The sequence below is a fragment of the Lynx rufus genome, unplaced genomic scaffold (genome assembly GCF_022079265.1).
Source record: "Lynx rufus isolate CCGP_SWC_20201006 ecotype Redwood Valley unplaced genomic scaffold, mLynRuf1.p SCAF_3, whole genome shotgun sequence".
Classification (NCBI taxonomy): Eukaryota; Metazoa; Chordata; class Mammalia; order Carnivora; family Felidae; genus Lynx; species Lynx rufus.
In genome coordinates this window covers 159,996,973-160,020,591 of record NW_025814845.1, presented here as the reverse complement: position 1 = coordinate 160,020,591, position 23,619 = coordinate 159,996,973, and the positions used below count along the sequence as shown (strand labels likewise).

Sequence of the window (23,619 nt, the reverse complement as noted above, 5' to 3'; positions counted from 1 at the left end):
AGACATTTGTAGGAATCTCAGCAGCATTTTGCTAATGTGAGGTTGGGGTCCAGTTCTTAGGAAACTGAAAGGCAGGATTATTAATGTAAGAGAAACATAAATGCCAGAAGGGACATGTAGGAGGTAATCTTAGAATATCTGAAGTATTTAAAGAAATAGCTAATAGAGGGCACCTGGCTGGCTCAGTTGGTGGAATGTGACTCTTGATTACAGGGTTTGTGAGTTCAAGCCCCACGTTGGGTATAGAGATTACTTAAAAATAAAATCTTTAAAAAAGAAACTAACAAGAACAAACTGCTAAAAAAAACAGCTAATGGTTTTCAAGAAGGTCAGTGAATTGACCTTCAAGAAGGTCTTGACCTTCAAGAACTCTTGACCTTCAAGAAGGTCAGTGAATTGATAGATCTAGCAATCAGAGTAGTACCTATGGGCCTGAGGAGAGTACACAAGAAAGTTTTGTTTTCCCTTAGGTAGTAAATGCAGATCTCCAGAGTTAATAAAATGTAGCTGGCTAAGAGGAACCATATCAGTGCTCAAAAGTTTATCTGGGCAGAAGCTGTCTACCTCTACAGTTAACAAGTCTCAGCTTATGGTTTCCTAATAGAATGGGTATCCAACCTTTAGGTTAAAGGAATTGGTGATAGTCTGGGACAAGATCATCCAAGCATTCTGAATTGGCAAGGCCAGGTCATGTGTCTTGTGAGTGAGAGCCAAGAGTTTAATTGACTCTCCTCCCACCCTTGACCTCTGAGACTAAGATGTTTCTTCTCTACCTGTTGGGGTTGTTCTCTTATTACATGGCCAAGTGATCAGTATGACTCGTGTCTGCAGCACCACTTTACCCTTTTCCCATCCTTACCATAGCAAACCAAACCATTTGGCTACATTCATCTTTAGGTAGTTCAGCAGTTTATTTCTTATATATCTTTGCCATCTTAGAACATCTCGCATCCACTGGTACATGAACCATAGCAGGATCACCTTGGGAGTTTTGACCTCGTGGCAATGATCATTTTTATTCATTATCACCTTGATTCTGTGAAGAACTATGGCAGTAAAAAGGGGACCGTGTTAGTGTCTACCACTCCTTGACTCTTATTTGCTACCTTCTTGTCTCAGTAGCCTCGTGTGTTGGGGATAGACACAGAGGTAATAAAAGAAAAATACGACGTTTAATTACATGTTACGGTTCTTTTATAGTCAGTTTGGACTTCCTCTCCATCTGTCCCCTTCAAGGAAATTACCGTATTTAAAGCCTCTACTGCCTGTCTTGAGTGTGTGTTCCACTGGGAGCTAACTCTTGGTTGTGCACTTACCTTTTCAAATTTCTCCTTTAAGAATACATTTTGGGGGTGCCTGAGAGGCTCAGTCAGCTAATCATCCAACTCTTGATTTTGACTCAGGTCATTATATCATGGTTCATGAGACTGAGCCCCACATCAGGCTGTGCACTGACAGCATGGAGCCTGCTTGAGATTCTCTCTCCCTGTCTCTCTCTGCCCCTTGTGCTGTCTCTGTGTCTCTCCCAACAACAGACCATCAAATTCCTCATTAGACTTTCTATGGCCTAACATCCAGATCTACATGGCCATGAACTATTGGTTGTCTTATTTTTTTGCCCTTGGCTTGCAGGGAATTTTGTCTATCTTTTGCCATAGTGTTTACTTGGGGTACTTTATATCCCAGTTACTGAATAGTTTTTTAGAGATTATTCCTGGGACAGAAGAGGCAATTCAGTTGTCTCTGAACTGATTATTTGATTTGCTTGCCTATTTCATCATCTGGGCACTCTTAATCTTTATTGGAAACCTAGGCTGGAGTCACAGTGAAGCAAAAGGAAGTGGTGGCTTGCCCCACTGGGTTTCAAGGACATCTAAATAGGAATTTATCTTGGGTAGGCCACTGTTTTAGCTATACAGACTATTAAAAACATGACAACAGACCCAAAGTGGAGTCACTTTGGCTAATCCCCATGCTACCACACCAAGACTTCATTACAGTTTTGTCTTTGCTCTCACAGAAATAGAGTCCTCAATCAGTCTATCAGGAATCACCTTATCAGCACAAGTTATTTGCCTGATACACCCCTGCTATCCCCTAAAGGAACGGAATTTTGTAATAATAAACATACTTTTCTGCCAGTATAATTACCTTGTTCCCACTCCCTTCTGCCTGTAAAAGTCTTTCATTCTGTATACAAATGGAATCTCCTCAAATCTTTCTTTTGCTAGATTGAATGCTGCCCAGTTTGAATGGAGTTTTGCTAAGAATTTATCTTAAAAATTTTAATGTGCCTCAATTTTATCTTTTAACAGGACCTACTGCAGTAAGCTACAATAAGTCTTTACATTGTATCCCTCCATCTTCACACCATTAACTAGAGTGGTCATTGACCAGTGGTGCTTAGAGCATGAAGTTGATTCTTAAGTGACCAAATGACTTCCTAGCCTTCAAATCTGGAAAAACCTGCACTGATCCCTAAAGTGTTAGTCAAATGATCCTAGTTTTTAGGATTTCATTAGGCTTTTGACTAAATATATCTCTAATTTCTTCCCTCTAATACATTGTAAGAATATATCTCAGTAAATTATAGAGTGACTAACTGTTCTTGCTCGCCAGGGATTTTTCTGTCTATAGTAATGGCCACCAACAGAAGAGAAGTAGTTTTATTTTCTTGATATAGTGTAGGTGAGTGAATACAACCACAATAATCTTTCCTTGGTATTACAAGACCACCAACCTCCACTGATGGAACTCATCAGGAATCTCAACAATGGTGGTCAAAGACCATTTGTACCCATTATCAATGAAGACTTCAGCAACCAAGTCAGCTCCAAACCTGGACAGATGATCCTTAGAACCCATCTGTCTTTGTATTCATAAAAGCATTGTGACTTTGTCTTTCATTTCAGCACAAGGACTTAGGATGTGTCTAGGTAGTCCTCATTATATTTGTTTATATTGTTTTCCTTCTGGTTTACCGAGTTTTGTTTTTTAATTCTACTTATGTTATATTTAATTAGATGTGGATAAAAGAAGTATTAGGACATTGACATTACCACAGACAGTTCTCTCATAACTCCACTGACTTGGAGGAATCTAAGTCAATCCCATTAGTATCTGAAACTTCTAATTCTCTCACATTATTTTTGCCCACTACTGAACTTCACATAAGTGAAATAATAGAGTATGGATCCTTTTTAATTCTAGATTTTTTGCCTATAATTTTGATATTCAACTGCATGATTAAATGTATCTGTAGTTCATTGGTATTTACTGTGGAGTAGTATTTCTTTGTATGAATATGACATAGTTTGTGGATTCATGCAATTTTTTTTTATTTATTTTGAGTGGGGGGAGGGGCAACGAGAGAGGGAGAAAGATCTCAAGCAGGCTCTGCACTGTCAGTGCAGAGTCCAAAGCGGGGCTTAAATGCACAAACTGTGAGATTGTGACCCGAGCCAAAACCAAGAGTCAGACTTTCAACTGATTGAGCCACCCAGGCACCCCGAATCGTGCAATTATTAACGACATTTTAGGTTGTTTTTGTTTTTGAGTATTCTGAAAAATGCTTCTAAAGAATATCCATGTCTTTTTTAGACATAAGTTTTCACATATCTTGGGTAAATTTCTAAGAATAGAATTATTGGGTCACATGTTAATTATACTATTAAATGTGTAAAAAGGCATCAAACTGCATTTTAAAGTTCTTACAGTATTTTACATTCCAACCATCTATGTATGAGAGTGGCAGTTGTTCCTTATTCTTACCAACTTTTGTTACTTCCAGTCTCTTATATTTTAGTCATTTCGAGGTGTGCTGGTATTTCATTGCAGTTTTAATTTTATCTTCCTGATGACTAGTTTGTATTGGACTGTGTCTTATATGATTATGAGACATTCAAATGTCTCTCTTTTGAATGTTCACATATTTTACATATTTTAATGTTTGTTTTTTTATCATGTATAAAAATTCTTAATATAAACTGCATGCAAATATTTTGCCAGATTATCTCCCCAGTATGTGGCTTGGCTCTGTATTTTGTGTCCTATCCGACCCAAAGTTGTGATGCTTTCTCATAAGTGTTGTAGAAGTTTACTGATTTTAGCTTTTATGTATATGCCTATGATCCATTTTGAGTAATTTTTGTAAGTTAAGTATTAGGGCATATTTTTCTCTCTCTGTATATATCTAATTGCTCTAACCCCATTTATTGGGAAACGATCTTCTCTTCCCATGTAATTACCATGGTACCTTTATTGAAAAACAGTTCATCACCTACTTTGTGTTCCATCGATCCATATATCTCCCCTTAAACTAATACCAGCTATTCTTACCCTAATTCACAAAATCAGGTAAATTGTGTCTTCATATTTTATACTTTTTTCTGAATATGGATTTGGTGATTTTAGGTTTTTGCATTTCTATGTGAAATTTGGAATCAAATTTTCCATTTTTACCACACCCCCTAAAAAATAAAAAAACATTGCAGAAATTTTGATTGGGGTTTTTTGAATCTATACATGAATTTGTGGGGAACAGCCATATTCATGATGTGATTTTCAAACCATGAACCTGGTATATTCCATTTATTTAGATGTCTCTAAATTAAAGCGTAAATATCTCATATTTCTGAATGTTATTAATTGTGTACATTTTAAAAATCCCTATTTCCAGTGCCCTTCACAGGCACATAGACATAGAATTAAATCCATGGAAGTTGTTGATTCCTCCAATAACCAGCTTAGCATTACTTTGAATGACTGATTCATATTTTGGAAAATTACTGCAAAATGTTTAAATCAAAATTGTCAAATAATCCCAGTGAACGTATGAAAAAGTATACTTTTGGAGTTTATTCCAGAAATAGAGAAGCATTTCAATACTTTTCAACATATATCAAAATTAATAAAGAGATAAAAAATTATGATATTAAGTACTGAAGAGACATTTGATAAAAGTTGGGAAAACTAGGAGTTAAAAAAGTCCTTTTGATTTCTCTAAATTATCAATTGCAAACCACAGTTACCTATTTTAAAAAGGTCTCACATTCAGTCCCATAATAGGATTCCATTTTAAAAAAGTGGTTTTTTTTAATGTTTATTTTCGAAGGAGAGGGAGGGACGGAGCATGAGCAAGGGAAGAGCAGAGAGAAAGGGAGACACAGAATCTGAAGCAGGCTCCAGGCTCTGAGCTGTCAGCACAGGGTCTGATGTGGGGCTCGAACTCACAAACTGTGAGATCATGACCTGAGCTGAAGTTGGACGCTTAACCAGCTGAGCCACCTGGGCGCCCCATGGGATTCCATTTTTAAACTACAGTTCATTGAACATTTATTTGTAAGCCCAGGAAGAGTTAAGATGGTGGAGTAGTAAGAGGACCCTAGAACATAGCTAGATCAATACCAAATCATTTTGAAGACCTAGGATATCAATCTGAGGATTAAGAGAACAATTTGCACAATTAGAGGGGGAGACGTGACAAATACAAGGGGCAGATACATGAATTGGGGAAAAGAAAAGCCACAGTGCCACAGAGGGGAGGGAGCCTTTTTTGTAGAGAGAAGACCGTGAAGGAGAAAGGGGGAGAGAAAGCAGCATGTTGGGTTCATGCAAGAAAAACACTCCTCCAAAACCATTTACCGGTTGTAAGTAAGTTTTTGCAAACAGTGGAGCTCAAATTCTGAGGTTTTAGAAATCCCTGCCATTCACCAGAGTGGAGATGGGCAGGCAGTGGTGCTCCTGGGGAAGAGGGCAGAGGCCTGGGAGTGGAATGTGGACAGCACTGTGTGGGGATCCCCTGGGTCACACTGGGAGAGAACGTTCCCCTTCCTGGAGTACATTTGGAAGAGGGTATATTGCATCTCCAAGGACAAAAGACATAGCGGGTACATTGAGCAGCCGTTCAACAGCAAGGGACAGAGGTGCATGCAGAGGGCAGGAAAACTGGTTGCACCTTGTTGCTGTGCTTTACCATAAATTCCAGGTACCTGTGCGGTGGTGAAACTGCACAGGTGCCAAGTGCAGCACTGTGAGGCTCTCCTCTGGAGGAGGGGAGTGGGTTCACACTTCCGGATCCTTTAAGATTTGGAGTTTTGAATCCCAGCTGTGTGCCAGAGATAAAACACAGGAGAATTGTGGCACCAGGTATGAGGGCAGGGATCTGATGGAAACCTGGGACACAGGAAGGGGGATTGTTCACTTCTCTGTGAGGGCTCCCGTCTGGGGATAAGAAAGCAGGGCGACACCATCTTCCCCAGTTGGACTTCAGTGAGCAACACAGTGCCCCCGGTATAGGCTGGAACCTCTTGTACCAAACCCTGCATCCTGCACCCTGCACCCTGCAGGGGAATCTTTACTAAGGCAGATCTGACTGTGACCCAAAGCAGGGCCTCTCCCCCAGAGGAACAACACAGGGACCCCTTATGCAGCAAGACTACTTACTGATCATAGAGTGCTCCAAAGCATCAGATTCAGTTTTGGTGGAAATATGACTAAGCTTGCTTCTTTTCTTTTTCTTTGTTTTCTTTTGCAATCAGTCTTATAGTTTTTGGTTCATTCGTTTATTTTCATTTCCTTTTCTTCCTTTCTTTCGTTCTTTCTCTTTTTTTTTTTTTTTTTGGAATCAGGTTTATAGTTATTTTTTATCATTTTATTTTTGGCTCTTTTTCCTTTTCTCTCTCTCTCTTTTTTTTTCTTTTTTGGAAGGGGGAATCAGGCTTTTTTAAAATTAGTTTTATTTTGGGGCACCTGGGTGGCTCAGTCAGTTGAGCAACCGACTTCAGCTCAGGTCATGATCTTGCAGTTCATGGGTTCAAGCCCCTCGTTGGGCTCTGTGCTGATGGCTCTGAGCCTGGAGCCTGCCTTGGATTCTGTGTCTCCCTTTCTCTGCCCCTTCCCTGCTCATGTTCTGTCTTTCTCTGTCTCTCAATAATGAATAAAGTTAAAAAACTTAAAACAAAAAATTAGGCTTATTTTACCAAACAAATCAAAGCACACCTGGGTAAAGGTCCGAATGCTCCCCAGTGCAAGCAAGGAGGAACTCTGCATAGGACTGACCTGTGGGAAAGACCAGCCAAAACACAACACACTGCACACAGCATACACCAGAAACACTTCCTGAAGCTCCAGGCCATGGACAGTGTATGACCTCTTCATATAACATTACTCTCAGGAACAGGAAACACAACAAGTTCTCATAACTTTCAAAAGACAGAAACCTAGGCAAAAATGGCAAGATGGAGGAATACTCCCCAAAAGAAAGATCAAGAAGAAATCACAGCCAGGGATTTGCTCAAAACAGATACAAGCAATATATATGACAAGAATTTAGAACAAAAGTCTTAAGAATACTAGCTGGTCTTGAAAAAAGCATAGAAGACACCAGAGACATCCTTGCTTCAGAGATAAAAGGCTGAAAAACTAGTCAGGCTGCAATAAAAATGCTATAAGTGGGATGCAAAACCAACTTGAGTTAATCACAACGGGGAGAAGCAGAGGAAGGAATAGGTTATATAGAAGATAAAATTATGGAAAATAATGAAGCTGAAAAGAGGAAGGGAAGAAAACATCACACATATAGGCTTAGGGAACTCAGCTATTCCATAAAGTGCAATAATATCCATATCATAGCAACCCAGAAGAGTGGGAAAAGGGGGAAGGAGGTTTATTTGAACAAATTATACTGAGAACTTTCCTAATCTGGGGAAGGAACAGGCATTCAAGTCCAAGAGGCACAGCAAACTCCCCTCAAAATCAACAAAATCAAGTCAGCACTTGTTTCACTTAGTGAAACTTACAAAGATAGAGAATTCTGTAAACAGTTAGGGACAAAAGGTCCTTAAACTACAAAGTTAGACACATAAGGTTAGCAGCAGACCTGTCCACAGAAACTTGGCAGGCCAGAAGAAAGTTTCATGACATATTCAACATGCTTAATGGGAAATATTGTGCAGCCAAGAATACTTTATTCAGGAAGGCTCTCATTCAAAATAGAAGGAGAGATAAAGAGTTTTCAAGACAAGCAAAAACTAAAGGAGTTCGTGAACACTAAACCAGCTCCACAAGAAATATTAAATGGGACCCTTTGGGAGAGAAAGAAATACCAAAATCACCAAAAATAGAAATGAACAATCTACATGAACAGCAACTTTACAGGTAATAAATGACACTAAATTCATATCTATCAATAGTTACTCTGACTGTAAAAGAACTAAGTGCTCCATGAAAGAAATTGAAGAAGACACAAAGAAATGAAAAAATAATCTATACTCATGGATTGGAAGAACAAATATTGTTAAAATATATTTAATACCCAAAGCAGTCTACACATTCAATTCAATTCCTATCAAAATACCACCGGCATTTTTCACAGAGCTAGAAAAAAACAATTCTAAAATTTGTATGGAACCACAAAAGACCCTGAATAGCCAAAGTAATGTTGAAAAAGAAAACCAAACTGGAGGCATCACAATTTTGGACTTCAAGCTACAATACAAAGCTGTAGTCATCATGACAGTATGGTACTGGCAAAGAAACAGACACAAAGATCAATGGAACAGAATAGGAAACCTAGAAATGGACCAACAAATGTATAGACAATTAATCTTCAACAAAGGAAGAAAGCCTATCCAATGGATAAAAGACAGTCTCTTCAACAAATGGTGTTGGGAAAACTGTATGGTGACATGCAGAAAAATGAAATTGGACCACTTTTTTACACCATATACAAAACTAAATTCAAAATGGATGAAACACCTAAATGTGAGACAGAAAACCACTAAATCCTAGAGGAGAACACAAGTAACAATGTCTTTGACCTTGGTGCAGCAACTTCTTACTAGACATGTCTCCAGGGGCAAGGGAAGCAAAAGCAAACCTGAACTATTGTGACTTCATCAAGATAAAAAGCTTCTGCACAGTAAAGGAAACAACAAAACTAAAAGGCCCCATATGGAATGGGAGAAGATATTTGCAGATGACATATCAGATAGAGGGTTAGTATCCAAAATCTAAAAACAAATTATCAAAGTCAACACCCCAAAATACAAACTTAACACCCAAATAATCCAGTTAAAAATAGGCAGAAGGCATGAATAGACATGTTTCCAAAGAAGGCATAAAGATGGTTATCAGACACATGGAAAGATGATCAACATCACTCATCATCAGGGAAATACAAATCAAAACCATGATGAGATATTACCTCACACCTATAAGAATGGCTAAAATAAACAACACAGGAAAACAAAAGATGTTGGTAATGATGCAGAGAAAGGGGAACCCTCTTACAGTGTTAGTGGGAATGCAAACTGGTGCGGCCACTCTGGAAAACAGTTTTGAGGTTCTCCAAAAGTTAAAAATAGAACTACCCTAAAATCCAGCAATTGCACTACTAGGTATTTATCCAAAGGATACAAAAGTACTGACTTGAAGGGGCTAATGCATCCCTATGTTTATAGCAGCACTATCAAGAATAGCCAAATTATGGAAAGATCCCAAATGTCCATGGACTGATGAATGGATAAAGAAGATGTGGTGTATATATACACAATGTAATATTATTCAGCCATCAAGAAGAATATAATCTTGCCATTTTGAAGATGTGGATAAAATCACTGTATTATGCTAAGCAAAATAAGCCATTCAGAGAAAGACAAATACCATATGGTTGCACTCATATGTGGAATTTAAGAAACAAAACAGATGAACATGGGAATGTAAGGAAAAATAAAACATGATAAAAACTTAGAGGGAAGCAAGCCATAGAGACTTTTAACTGTAGAGAACAAACTGAGGGTTGCTGGAGGGGAGGTCGGTGGGGAAATGTGATAAATGGGTGATAGGTATTAAAGAGGGAAGTTTTCATGATGAGCACTGGGTGTTATATGTAAGTGATGAATCACTAAAAAATCTCCTGAAACCAAAACTGCTTTATATCTTAAGTAACTCGAATTTAAATAAAATCTTGGAAGAAAAAAACATTTCTAAGCCCCAAATTTAGTGTAGCTTTCAATTGTAAATCGAGTATTTTCAAAACATATTCTTCACTGTAGACTCTCTTTGATTCTAGCCTTTGGAGGTTTTCCCTTTTCATGTCATTGATTTTAGGGTTTTTTCCCCTGCAATATTAATAGTTAATGTGTTCCATTTTCTGTCTTTACTAAATAATCTTGATAATTTTTATGAAAATATTTATGAAGCATAATACATTTTTTATTAATGAAATATGAAAATGTAAAAATGTTTTGTCAATATTAAAACATGTGTATAATAATAAAATTTTATTCTTTTAATTTATTTTTGAGAGAGAGAGAGAGAGAGAGAGACAGAGGGCAAGTGGGGGAGGGGTAGAGAGAGAGGGAGACATAGAATCTGAAGCAGGCTCCAGGCTCTGAGCTGTCAGCACAGAGCCCATTGCAGGGCTCAAACTTGTGCAAGATCATGATCTGAGCCAAAGTTGGATACTTAAATGACTGAGCCACCCAGGCACCCCTATAATAATAAAATTTGTAAATACACTTTAGTTATATGCAGTTAGTGTAATTGAAGACATTGACATTATATATGATTTTATATAGGATAGTATATGATAATCCAGGGATTACAAAAGATCAGGAATAAATTATTATTCTATAAAAGCAACTGATAAATTGAACCTCTGTTTTGAGAAAAAGATACATCATTATAGCTTCTTTCACAATATACTATTCAAACCATTCAACATAAAAATAAATACATAATACATGTAATGCAAATATTTTACAAAACCTCACATATTCACTGGGGTTAGGGTGAAAGAAAGTTTTATCTGTAAATTCAAGAACCACACAAAAAAAGATGATAGTTATCAGATATCATGAGTCTATCATTTCACAATATCGTATTATCATACCCAGAATAACCCCAAAAGTGCCAAAACCAAAATCAGGTCAATGACAAATTGTAAAACATAGTAAAGATAAATCAGTAGTCAGGGTTAAGATAATTAACATAAAAGTGCATACAAATAAAGGAAATAAAGACAAGAATACCTTAACATAAATATACATGCAGAAATATAAAATAAACCAGAAGATGTATAGAATTTTCAGCACACTAGTAATAAAAATAACAAAACTGAAACAGATGTAAACACTTAGTATTTTTGCCTATCACTTTACTAATTTTTAAGTATTACTAACAGTCTTGTGAAGCATTACTCTTGCACTTAAAAGATAAGTGTATACAAAGAAGAAAATGAGTATGTTATAAACAGCCTTTAATATTTTTGTACTCTATAGCCTAATAACTTCTAGAATTAATCTTTAATATAAAATCTTAGAGCTAAAAAATAATAACAAAATTTTCATTGAAATATCCTTTAGTACAATAACCTGTTAGCTGTGCCTGGGTGGCTCTGTGGGTTGAGCATCCAACTCATGATTTCAACTCAGGTCATGATTTCAGGGTTGTGGGATTGAGCACCATGTTGGGCTTCACACTAAGCATGAAGCCTGCTTAAGATTCTCTCTCTGTCTCTCTGTCTCTCTCTCTCTCTCTCTCTGTCTTAAAGTACTTTTAGATTTACAGTGTTATATTTATGAACACAAATAAGATTGACAGAAATTGCATTTGGGATGCTTAGGTGGCTCAGTTATTAAGTATACAGCTTGATTTCAGCTCAGGTCATGGTCTCATGGTTGTGAGATCAAGCCTTGGGTTCGGCTCTGCATTGAGCATGGAGCTCACTTGGGATTCTCTCTCTCTCTCTCTCTCTCCTCCCTCCTCCTTCCCTCAAATAAATAAACATTAAAAAAAGAAATTGAATTACATTTTTAACAGTTCAGTTTCTTGAGCATGGAACCATAAAAAATTTCATTCTTTTTTCTATACTGGAAATATATTAACTTTAAAAGAAGTGGTGTTAAAAATAAGTACAGAAGTAAAAACCATACTGTGATTGTAATTAACTAAGAGATATGCTATAGTATATTTTGACAATAAATGAAATGATTTCTTTAATTGAAAATTCCTATTATTTAACCTGACTGTATTTACTTTTAGCCATGCAAATTTGAAAAATGCTGTGATACTGAACACTGTACTCTGATTGAACCTGCAGAGTGTGGCACTGGACCACGCTGTGATAAAAATACTTGTCTGGTAAGCTTTCAAAAAATTATGGTACATTCTTTCATGATTTTTTCTGTGCTTGTGCATTCACTTTTTTTTTATTTTATTTTTTTACACAACTTTCAAATACTGTGTGTAACTTTAGGTACCTGATTCATACACAGTTGACTTCAGAATTCAGAAGCTATCCTTAGATTTTTTTTTCAACCTTCCTTCTTATGTTTGCCTTCACTGTATTGTTTCAATCTCTGCTGAAGATCCATCCAATTATTCAATACCAATTTCAAATTATTTGGATGCTAATGACTCCTTTTGGTCATATCTGAGGTCATACCTGAATGTAGGTCCTCATGACTGAAGAACTTATGATGAAATTAAAAATAAGCCACCCAACACAGTTCATGTATAGTGTTTGAATAAACAGACAACAGTAATAATAAAAATCTCATTTTGAGAATAGCAGAAAAAGAGTCCATGTAGAATAGTCAGCAACATGTAGCATGTCTAATATTGAAGTTAGCTTTGTAGATACACCTGGATCCTGAAGTGGATTGAATCCTTGACTTTCCTTGGGAAGTTTCCCATTGAGTTTTCCTTTATAGTCACACCTGAAAGGAGACTGAGTAAGATTTGTCTTTTGGGGATTGCTTCATTGTAGCATCTTGCCTTTTTTGTGTCACCTTTAGACGTCGACAACAATCATAAAAGCTGATTAATTAGAGATCTTGATTGCCAGATTTCAGATTTGCAGGTTCTCCATCAATGAAATCTCTCCTAATATCATTCTACTTTGTTCTCTGTGTGTTCTTTTTCACTCTTCGTGCTAGTAATTAAAGTCACTGGTCACTTGTCTTCAAGGAGGCAAGCGTAGAGTTTCCACTATTTAGCAATAAAACTTGTTGCTCTTCCCTTCATCAGAGCTCTCATCTTGTCCTTTGTCTCCAAATCAGAAGGATTAAGCAATAAGGTTTTTCTACATAGCCCATTGCCCTTTCCCTACATCCCAGAGGGAAGTTCTTTAAAAAGGGAATAATTCTTACTTTTGGTAGAGTTTTTAAAAAATTAGGGTGAAAATCATGTATGATAAAATTTACCATTTTCAAGGAAACAATTTAGTGATATTCAGTACATTCACAGTGTTATGCAACTGCCACCTCTGTCTAGTTCCAAAACAAGTTCCTCAGTCAAACAGGAGACTCCTGGAGCATTAAGCACTTGCTCTCCTTTCTTCCTTCCCCTCAGTCCTGGCAACCACCAATTTGTGTTCTGTCTGGAGTAACCTATTCTGGATATTTTATATAAGTTAGAAGCATAGAATATGTGACCTTTTGTGTATGGATTTCTTCACTTAGCATAGTGTTGAATGTTCATTCATCTGTAACCTATGTATCAGTGCTCCTTTATATGGCTGAAAATATTCCATTGCATGAATATACCACAATTTGTTAACCTGTTCATTCATTGATGGACATTTGGGCTTTTTCTAAACTTGAGTTTTCAAGTAAATTCATAATTTGACTTTAAGTAGTTAAAATGTGGTAATAATAGAAATGATAGATCTACACTTTTCTTACATAATTTTTTACAGTTTTGGTTTATTACTTTACAAAAATAATTCTTTTTTCTTTGTCTCACAGCTCTCTGTAAAGGGAACTATATGTCGACAAAGCCAAGATCTGTGTGATTTTCCAGAATTTTGCAATGGAACATCTGAGTTTTGTGTACCTGATGTGATATCTGCTGATTTACAACCATGCAATAATAACACTGCCTATTGCTTTCAAGGAATATGCCAAGATACAGATAGACAGTGTGCAGAGTTATTTGGAAAATGTAATAGTATACTTTTTATCTGAAGTTCATTTTTATTATTTTATTTTGTATTTTTCCCAGTATAGTTAGCACACAGGGTTATATTAGTTTCAGGTGTACAATATAGTGATTTAACAATTCCATACATTACTCAGTACTCATCATGGTAAGTGTACTCATTAATCCCCATCACCTATTTCACCCATTCCCCCAACCACCTCCTCTGGTTGACTCTCGTTTGTTCTCTATGGTTAAGAGTCTGTTTCTTGGTTTGTATCCCTCTCCCTCTTCTTTTTTTCCTTTGCTCCTTTGTTTCGCTTCTTAAATTCCACATCATATGATATCTGTCTTTCTCTGACTGACTTACTTCACTTAGCATTATACTCGCTAGCTCCACCCGTGTCATTGTGAATGGCAAAATTTCATTCTTTTCTTTTTTTTATGGCTGAACAATCTTCCATTGTATATATACCACTTCTTCTTTATCCATTTATCTATTGATTGGCATTTAGGCTGTTTCCATTATTTGGTTATTGTAAATAGTGTTGCTATAAACATAGAGGTGCATGCATTTCTTTGAATTAATGTTTTTGTACTTTTTGGGTAAAGACCTAGTAGTATGATTATTGGATTGTAGGATTGTTCTATTTTTAGCTTTTTGAGGAATCTCCACACTTTTTCAGAGTGGCTATACCAGTTTGCATTCCCACCAACAGTGCAAGAAGGTTCCTTTTTCTCCACATCCTCATGAACACTTGTTTCTTGTGGTTTTGATTTTAGCCATTGTGACAGGTGTGAAGTGATAATTTCATTGTAGTGTTGATTTGCATTTCCCTGATGAGTGGTGATGGTAAGCACCTTTTCCTATGTCTTTTTGACCATCTGTATGTCTTCTTTGGAAAAACGCCTGTTTATAGCTTCTTCCCATTTTAAAAAAAATTTTTTTTTCAACGTTTATTTATTTTTGGGACAGAGAGAGACAGAGCATGAACGGGCGAGGGGCAGAGAGAGAGGGAGACACAGAATCGGAAACAGGCTCCAGGCTCTGAGCCATCAGCCCAGAGCCCGACGCGGGGCTCGAACTCCCGGACCGTGAGATCGTGACCTGGCTGAAGTCGGACGCCCAACCGACTGCGCCACCCAGGTGCCCCAGCTTCTTCCCATTTTTAATTGGATTATTTTCTTTTTGGATATTGTGTTGTCTCAGTTTTTTAAATATATTTTGGGTACCAACCCTTTATTGAATATGTTGTTTGCAGATATCTTCTCCCATTCAGCAGGTTGCCTTTTAGTTTTGTTGATTGTTTCCTTCACTGTGGAGAAGCTTTTTTGTTTTTTTGTTTTTGTTTTGTTTTGTTTTGTTTTGTATTGCTTTGTTTTGTTTTTGATGTAGTCCCAATAGTTTATTTTTGCTTTTATTTCCCTTGCCTCAGGAGACATATATACAAAAATGTTGCGATGGCCAATGCCAAGGAGGTTACTGGCTGTGTTCTCCTCAGTGATTTTTATGGTTTCAGGTGTCACATTTAGGTCTTTAATCCATTTTGAATTTATTTTTGTGTATGGTGTACAGAAGTGGTCTCCTTTCCTTTCCTTTCCTTTCCTTTCCTTTCCTTTCCTTCCTTTCCTTTCTTTTATTTTCTTTTTCCTTTCCTTTCTTTTCTTTTCTTTTCTTTTCTTTTCTTTTTTTCTTTTCTTTTCTTTCGTGTGTGTTGCTGTGCAGTTTTCCCAACACCATTTGTTGAAGGGACTGTCCTCTGTCCTTTCCCCATTGGATACTCTTCCCTGCTTTGTCAAAGATTAGCCATTTGGTTGTGGGTTCATTCTGGGTTTTCTATTCTGTTATATTGATCTATGTGTCTGTTTTTGTGCCAGTATCATACTGTTTGATTACTTTGGCTCTGTAATATAACTTGAAGTCTGGAATTGTGACACCTCTAGTTTTTTTGTTTTGTTTTTGTTTTTGTTTTATTGCTTTGGTTATTGGATGTGTTTAGTGTTTCCATACAAATTTTAGGATTGTTTGATCTAGTTCTGTGGAAAATGTTGGTATTTTCATACAGATTGAAATAAGTGTGCAGATTGCTTTGGGTAGTTTAGACAGCTTAACAATATTTATTTTTCCAACCCATAAACATGGGATGTCTTTCCATTTCTTTGTGTCATCCTGAATCTGTTTCATCAGTGTTTGATAGTTTTCAGGGTACCAGGTCTTTCACTTATTTGATTAAGTTTATTCTTAGATATTTTATTGTTTTTGGTTCAATTATAAGTGGGTTGTTTTCTTAATTTCTCTTTCTGCCTCTTGATTATTAGTGTATAAGAAAGCAGTAGGTCTCTGTGTATAGTTTTGTATCCTGTGACTTTACTGAATTCATTTATCAATTCTAGTAGTTTTTTGGTGGAATCTTCTGAGTTATCTATATATAGTATAATGTCATCTGCAAATAATGAAAATTTTGCATCTTCCCTATCAATTTTGATACCATTTATTTCTTTTTGTTTTTTTTTTTCTGATTGCTGTGGCTAGGACTTTTATATAGTCTAAACCTATGTTGTTGAGTGGCTTTTTTTAATGTTTATTATTTACTTTTGAGACAGAGAGAGACAGAGCATGAGCAGGGGAGGGTCAGAGGAGACACAGAATCTGAAGCAGACTCCAGGCTCCGAGCTGTCAGCACAGAGCCTGATGCAGGACTCAAACTCACAAACTGTGAGATCATGACCTGAGCCAAAGTCAGATGCTTAGCTGACTGAGCCACCAAGGCACCCCTGTTGAGTATTTTTATCATTAATGGATGTTGTACTTTGCCAAATGCTTTTTCTCCATCTTGAAACGATCATATGGTTCTTACCCCTTCTCTTCTTGATGTGATTCATCACATTTGATTGATTTGTGAATGTTGAACCACCTTTGTACCCCAGGAATAAATGCCACTTATTTTTGGTGAATGACTTTTTTTTAAATATATTGTTGGATTCAGGGGCGCCTGGGTGGCTCAGTCCGTTAAGCGGCCGACTTCGGCTCAGGTCACTATCTCACGGTCGGTGTGTTCGAGCCCCGCGTCGGACTCTGTGCTGACCGCTCAGAGCCTGGAGCCTGTTTCAGATTCTGTGTCTCCCTCTCTCTCTGACCCTCCCCCATTCATGCTCTGTCTCTCTCTGTCTCAAAAATAAATAAACGTTAAAAAAAATTTTTTTTAAATAAAAAAAGAATATTGTTGGATTCAGATTGCTGGTATTTTGTTGAGGATGTTTGCCTTATGTTCATCAGAGATATTGTCCTGTAATTCTCTTTTTCTGTGGTGTCTTTATCTGGTTTTGGTATCAGGGTGATGTTGGTCTCATAGAATGAATTGGGAAGTTTTCCTTCTTTCTATTTTTTGGAATAGTTTGTAAAGAATAGGTATTAACTTTTCTTTACATGTTTGGTAGTATTCTTCTGTGAAGCCATTTGGTCCTCAACTTTTGTTTGTTGGGAGATTTTTGTTTGTTTTGTTTTGTTTTTGTTTTTTTATACTGATTCAATTTCATTGCTGGTAATAGATCTGTTCAAATATTCTGTTTCTTCCTGCTTCAGTTTTGGTAGGTTATATGTTTCTAAGAATTTATCCATTCCTTCTGGTTGTCCAATTTGTTGGGATATAACTTTTCATAATATTCTCTTGCAATCCTTTCTGTTTTCATTATTATTTCTCCTCCTTCATTTCTCTTCTTTCATTTCTGATCTTTTGGCGGGAGCGGGGGGGGGGTCCTCTCTATTTTGTGATGAGTCTGGCTAGGGTTTTATAAATTCTATTGATTTTTTCAAAGAATCAGCTCCTGGTTTTATTGATCTGTTTTATTGGTTTTTTTGTTTGTTTTTGTTTTTGTGTTTTAGTTCCTATATAATTTATCTCTGCTCTAATTTTATTATTTCCTTCTTTATGCTGGTTTGGGGTTTTGTTTGTTATTCTTTTTCTATCTCTTTTGGTGCAAGGTAGGCTGTTTATTTGAGGTTTTTCTTGCTTCTTGAGATAGCCTTGTATTGCTATAAACTTTCCTCTTAGAATTGATTTTTCTGCATCCCAGAGAGGGTTGTGTTTTCATTTTCATTTGTTTCCATATGCTTTTTGATTTCTTGGTTGACCCATTCATTGTTTAGTAACATGTTATTTAACTTCCATGTATTTTTGGCCTTTCCAGATTTTTTTCTTGTGGTTGACTTCTAGTTTCATAGCATTGTAGTCAGAGAAGATGCAGGGTCTGACTTTTATCTTCTTGAATTTCTTGAGGCTTGTTTTGTGGGCTAATGTATGACATATTGGGGAGAATGTCCTATGTGCACTTGAAAAGAATATGTATTCTGCTGTTTTAGTATGAATTGTTCTGAATATATCCATTAAATCCACCTGTCCTGTGTGTTATTCAGTGTCAAAGCCACTGTTTCCTTGTTGTATTCCTGTTGGGATGATCTGTCCATTGATGTAAGTAAGGTATTAAATTTCTCTACTATTGTATTACTGTCAATTATTTTCAGCTATTATTTCTTCAAATAAATTTTCTGCTCCCGTTTCTCTCTCTCCTTCCAGGATGTGAATGTTTTATACTTGATGTAGTCACTAAGTTCCCTAAGAGTATTCTCAATTTGCATAATTATTTTTACTCCCATTTGTTCAGCGTGATTACTTTCCTGTACTCCATTTTGCAGGCTATGAATTCTTTCCTTTGTTTCATCTAGCCTGCTACTTATTCTATCGGGTATATTTTTAATTTCATTTATTTTGTTCTTCATCTCTGATTGGTTCTTTTTATCTCCTTATTAAGAGTTTCACTGATATTCTCTACTCTTTTATCAAGTGCGGAGAGTATCTCTATGATTATTACTTTAAATTCTCTATCAGGCATGTTACTTATTTCTGTTTTGGTTAGGTCTTTTGCTGTGGTTTAGTCTTCCATTTAGGACACATTTCTTTCATTTAGGACACATTCCTTTGTCTCCTCATTTTGTCCAACCCTGTGTTTGGTTCTCTGTGTTAGGTAAGTCAACTATGTATCTTGCTATTGAAGGTAATGGCCTTATGAAGAAGTAGTCCTTTAGTACCTTGCAGTACAGTGTCCCCTGTTCCCCAGGACCTGATGCTTCAGGGAATGTCTGCTACGTGTGCTACCTATGCCCTGCTTCTTTCTTCCTTTAGTACAGTTGTCTGCAGAGGATCTTTTTTTCTGTTGTGGGCAGTGTTTGGTCCATGGCTGGGTGCAGCACATTTTAACATGGTGGGTGCCGGTCTGCTTGAGAAACAGACCTGCTACCACCAACACTACAGGAACTGAGGTCCCACAAAACATGTGGGTCAGTTGACTAGGTGTTGGAGTTTTCACTGGTCTTCTGGGGGAGTGGGCCCACAGCACTGGGACTGAGGCAAGCATGATTGGGAAGGGCTGATCCACTGAAGCACAGGAGGTTTGGGCTTAGGTAGCAAATGGTGGCACCATTGCTGTTTCCTGCAGGTGGCCCTGTGTTTATGGTGGGGGCTGGGGGAGGAAAATGGCAACGTCTAGCTCCTTTGTTCCTGGAGGCATTTCCCCATGATCCTTGCCTTCCCAGACCATGCTCTAAGGTGAATAAATCACTCTCCCTCCTGTCTGTCCCTGGCAGTTTTCAGACTGCTGCTTCCTTGTTGTATCTCTGCTGGCTGTTTGTCCTGCTGTCTAAGACTAGGGACTCAGCTTCCTAATGCCCTCTGGGTTCAACCAGAGCCTAGCCACTGAGTTTTAAAATTCTGGGTTTTACAAGGGATACAGGAGTACTGATGCATAGGGACACTTGTACCCCAATGTTTATAGCAGCACTCTCAACAATAGCCAAATTATGGAAAGAGCTGAAATGTCCATCAACTGATGAATGGATAAAGAAATTGTGGTTTACATACACAATGGAGTACTACGTGGCAATGAGAAAGAACGAAATATGACCCTTTGTAGCAACGTGGATGGAACTGGAAAGTGTGATGCTAAGTGAAATAAGCCATACAGAGAAAGACAGATACCATATGGTTTCACTCTTATGTGGATCCTGAGAAACTTAACAGAAACCCATGGGGGAGGGGAAGGAAAAAAAAAAAGAGGTTAGAGTGGGAGAGAGCCAAAGCATAAGAGACTCTTAAAAACTGAGAACAAACTGAGGGTTGATGGGGGGTGGGAGGGAGGGGAGGGTGGGTGATGGGTATTGAGGAGGGTACCTTTTGGGATGAGCACTGGATGTTGTATGGAAACCAATTTGAAAATAAATTTCATATATTGAAAATAAAAAATATATATATTTGAAAAAATAATAAAATAAAATAAAATAAAATAAAATAAAATAAATAAAATAAAATTCTGGGTTTTAAGTCCTGCTGGTTGTAAGAATTCACAAAATTTGGCCCTCTTGCTTTCAAAACCAGATATCATGGGATTTGTCTTTCCTGTGTAGGCTCCTCAGTGGTTCATTTTCAAATTATATTTTTCTAAAGTCAGTAATCCCCCCTGTAACCATGATAAAAGGTATTGTTTGTGTAAATTCAAATTTGAAAATAAAATTACAAATCAAAACAACTTTGAACTATGCCAACAGGTAGATAGATCTAATAATTATAGGATAAAAAGAATAAGATATTAGTCAAATTTCAGGTAATTGATAGAAAATGAGTAGAATATTAGAATTATAGATAAGAGAGTAATGATGGTTTGATTTCTTAGTCATTGCTTCACTATGATAGCAATTTTCCTATTCTCAAGTAGGAGTTTTTAATGGTTCTTGTGTAGTCAGTAGATGATACCAAAAATTTATAGTACCTGACACTGACTGGGCATTGCTGTTGTCTAGATGTCTTTATATTAATTTACCACACTTTTAGCTTTTAATGTTTTAAAGATGAGTAATTGGAACTTTATTTATATTTTCAGTTGCAAAGGGTTCTACTTCTCTATGTACACAAGAAGTGAATCTTCAGGAAGATGATTTTGGAAACTGTGGACGAAAGTATTGTAATTTTAAGTGTGTATTTAGAAAATTATAAATTTTCCAATTTTGTTTGTGTGTTTGTACTGCAAAGAGTTGCTTAATGCAAATGAGAGGTGAATGTATTATATACAGATAAATATTTATGTTGCACTTCTTAAGATTGTTTATATTCTGAATAGCTTGGTGCTATGATCCAGTAACATTTTCAATTACCCTCATATTTGAACTATGATTTCCCTAATATTTTTTGTCCTTAAGTGACATATGGATAATTGTTTCTTCCTTATATTGCCAGGGATATCCTTTGTGGAAAGATAGTTTGTCACTGGACACGTTTAGAAGTAATACCATTTAAAAAATTTGATGTTCAGTATACTTACATGGAAGGCCATGTGTGTATCTCCGCATATTTAAGAATACCAACAGCACATGTAACAGATGATATTACGTATACAGCGAATGGCACTATGTGTGGTCCAAATATGGTAAATAAAAATTTGACTTGATTATATATACAGTGTGTGGATGTCTGTGTGTGTGTGTGTGTGTGTGTGTGAGTGCACATGTGCACACACATGAGAGGGAGAGACAAAGACCTTAACATTTTTTTTATAATTAATATTACAAATTTTGGTTCCTACATAATGATCTTAAGATTTAAAGTTTAGGATTTCTATTGGTCAAAGGAACACTTGCTTCACTATCATTTTGTTTATTATGAATTTTGCTATAGATATTAGAACTTATTTTCTCACACTGCAGAATATTAGCCTCTTCATTAGGCCAGGATCTGGTCTGCAAAAATTTATATAAATAACAAAAAAGAATCAAATAATACACCAAAAAGTAGGTTAAAACAACCTGAATAATAAGAAAAACAAAGAAAGCAAAAAAAGCAAATTATTTAGTACTGCTATAATTGACAAGAATAATTGATTTGGTTGTAATGAAAGTAAAACAGGTATTTGCTCATTAGCCAACTTCCCTAATTCTTCTTCCAAAAGCATAATACTTATTAAAAATTTGGCCCTCTCACAAGACATAATAATAAAATGGATCTCAAGCTTTGTTTTTATTTTTCTTAAACAGCTTAAGAAACAATAAATGATTTGTGTGTGTCCTTTGTACCATTGAAATATTCGTTAACTAAGGTAAAACATTACTCAAGTATCTCACGTTGAAATTTAGATACTTAACATTGAGATGAAATATTTTAAGAAATGAAAAATTGAGGAAAATGGAAATGAATATTAAATTTATGTCAAAATTAGAAAACTTATTCTTACATAAAAATAATAAAATAATTACAAATGAACACACTGGTGCTGACTACCTTATAAAGTAACATGTCATCCCTTTAAAGATCACTTAAGACAAACTGAAAAAATGTTTACTATAAATGTGAGAGATTAAGTACATAAATTTATCAGCTAATTTAATCATTAATTGATTGGAAAAATCATTCTAATGGCATAAAGGTGGTATAATACACAAAAATAATTTGGTCTTTTTCCCTGATTTTCTGGTACAAGAGCTCCTAAACCCCTTGGAATTTCCCTAGTGATAATGAATGCTTTTTGTTAATCGTAAAGAGCTTCTTCCAATCAAACTGAATTTATGCTAATGAAGTGACAGGATGGGGTCTCTAGATAGCTGTATGATGGAGCTGATCACCAATAAGACCAAGAGATTAGAGGGCTGGAACTTTTAGCCTCATCACAACCTTCGGGAAGGGAAGTGGTGTAACTGGAGATTTAACACTGTAAAAACTTTTGAACAGTGAGATTCAGTGTGCTTCTAGCTTGGTGAAGTAAATAAAGTAAGTGAACATCCAGTTATTGTTTTTTCTAATCAGTTAGGAGTTGAAAATAATAATTGATGATGGGAAGCATAACTTATCATCCTAAAACAAGTATAAATTAGCATATACTATCCGGAAAGTGATTTAGAAATGTGTATAATGTCAAAATATATTATTACACATTTTTATTGGTTTTTAAAAATTATTTGTTACTATTTTTAATTGACATATAATTGAAATATAACATTAACTTAGTTTCAGATGTACAACATAGTGGTTCAATATTTATACATATTGTGAAATGACCACCAAAAGAAATCTGGTTAACATCCATTACTGTACATAGTTATGAAATTTTTTTTATCGTGATGAGAACTTTCAAGACTTACTCTATTAGCAAGTTTCAAATATGCAATACAGTGTTATTAATTGCAGTCACCATAGTATTGTAACCTCCATGACTTATTTATTTACAAACTGTAATTTTGACCCTGTTTGTAATTTTTGACCCTGTTCACCCATTTTACCCACTTTCCCCAACTCTCACCATTGGCAGCCACCAATCCATTCCTTGCATCAAAGACCTTGGGTTTTGTTGTTTTTGTTGTTTAAATTACACATACACATAAGGTCACACAGTATTTGTCTTTCTCTGTCTGACTTATATCAATCAGCTAATGTTCTCAAGTTCCGTTCAAGTTGGCACAAATGGCAAGATTTAATTCCTTTTTATGGATGAATAATATTCCTTTGTGTATATTTGCTACATTTCCTTTATCCATTCATTCATCAGTGAACATTTAGATTGCTTACATATCTTAGCTAATCTAAATAATGCTGCAGTGAACATGAAGGTACACATATATTTTTGAGCACATGTTTTAATTTACTTTGATAAATACTCAGA

At 36.2% G+C, this 23,619-nt stretch overlaps 1 protein-coding gene across 1 annotated transcript in view; it reads left to right on the top strand.

The window, feature by feature from the left end:
* The window catches only part of LOC124521323 (A disintegrin and metallopeptidase domain 3-like), a 116,226-nt gene that overhangs the window by 73,870 nt on the left and 18,737 nt on the right, over positions 1–23,619 (top strand). Inside the window, exons 13-16 of the mRNA XM_047092420.1 lie at positions 12,046–12,144; positions 13,752–13,947; positions 20,854–20,944; positions 21,207–21,396. Coding sequence (XP_046948376.1) covers positions 12,046–12,144; positions 13,752–13,947; positions 20,854–20,944; positions 21,207–21,396 — 576 coding nt within the window. The remainder of the gene's footprint in view (positions 1–12,045; positions 12,145–13,751; positions 13,948–20,853; positions 20,945–21,206; positions 21,397–23,619) is intronic.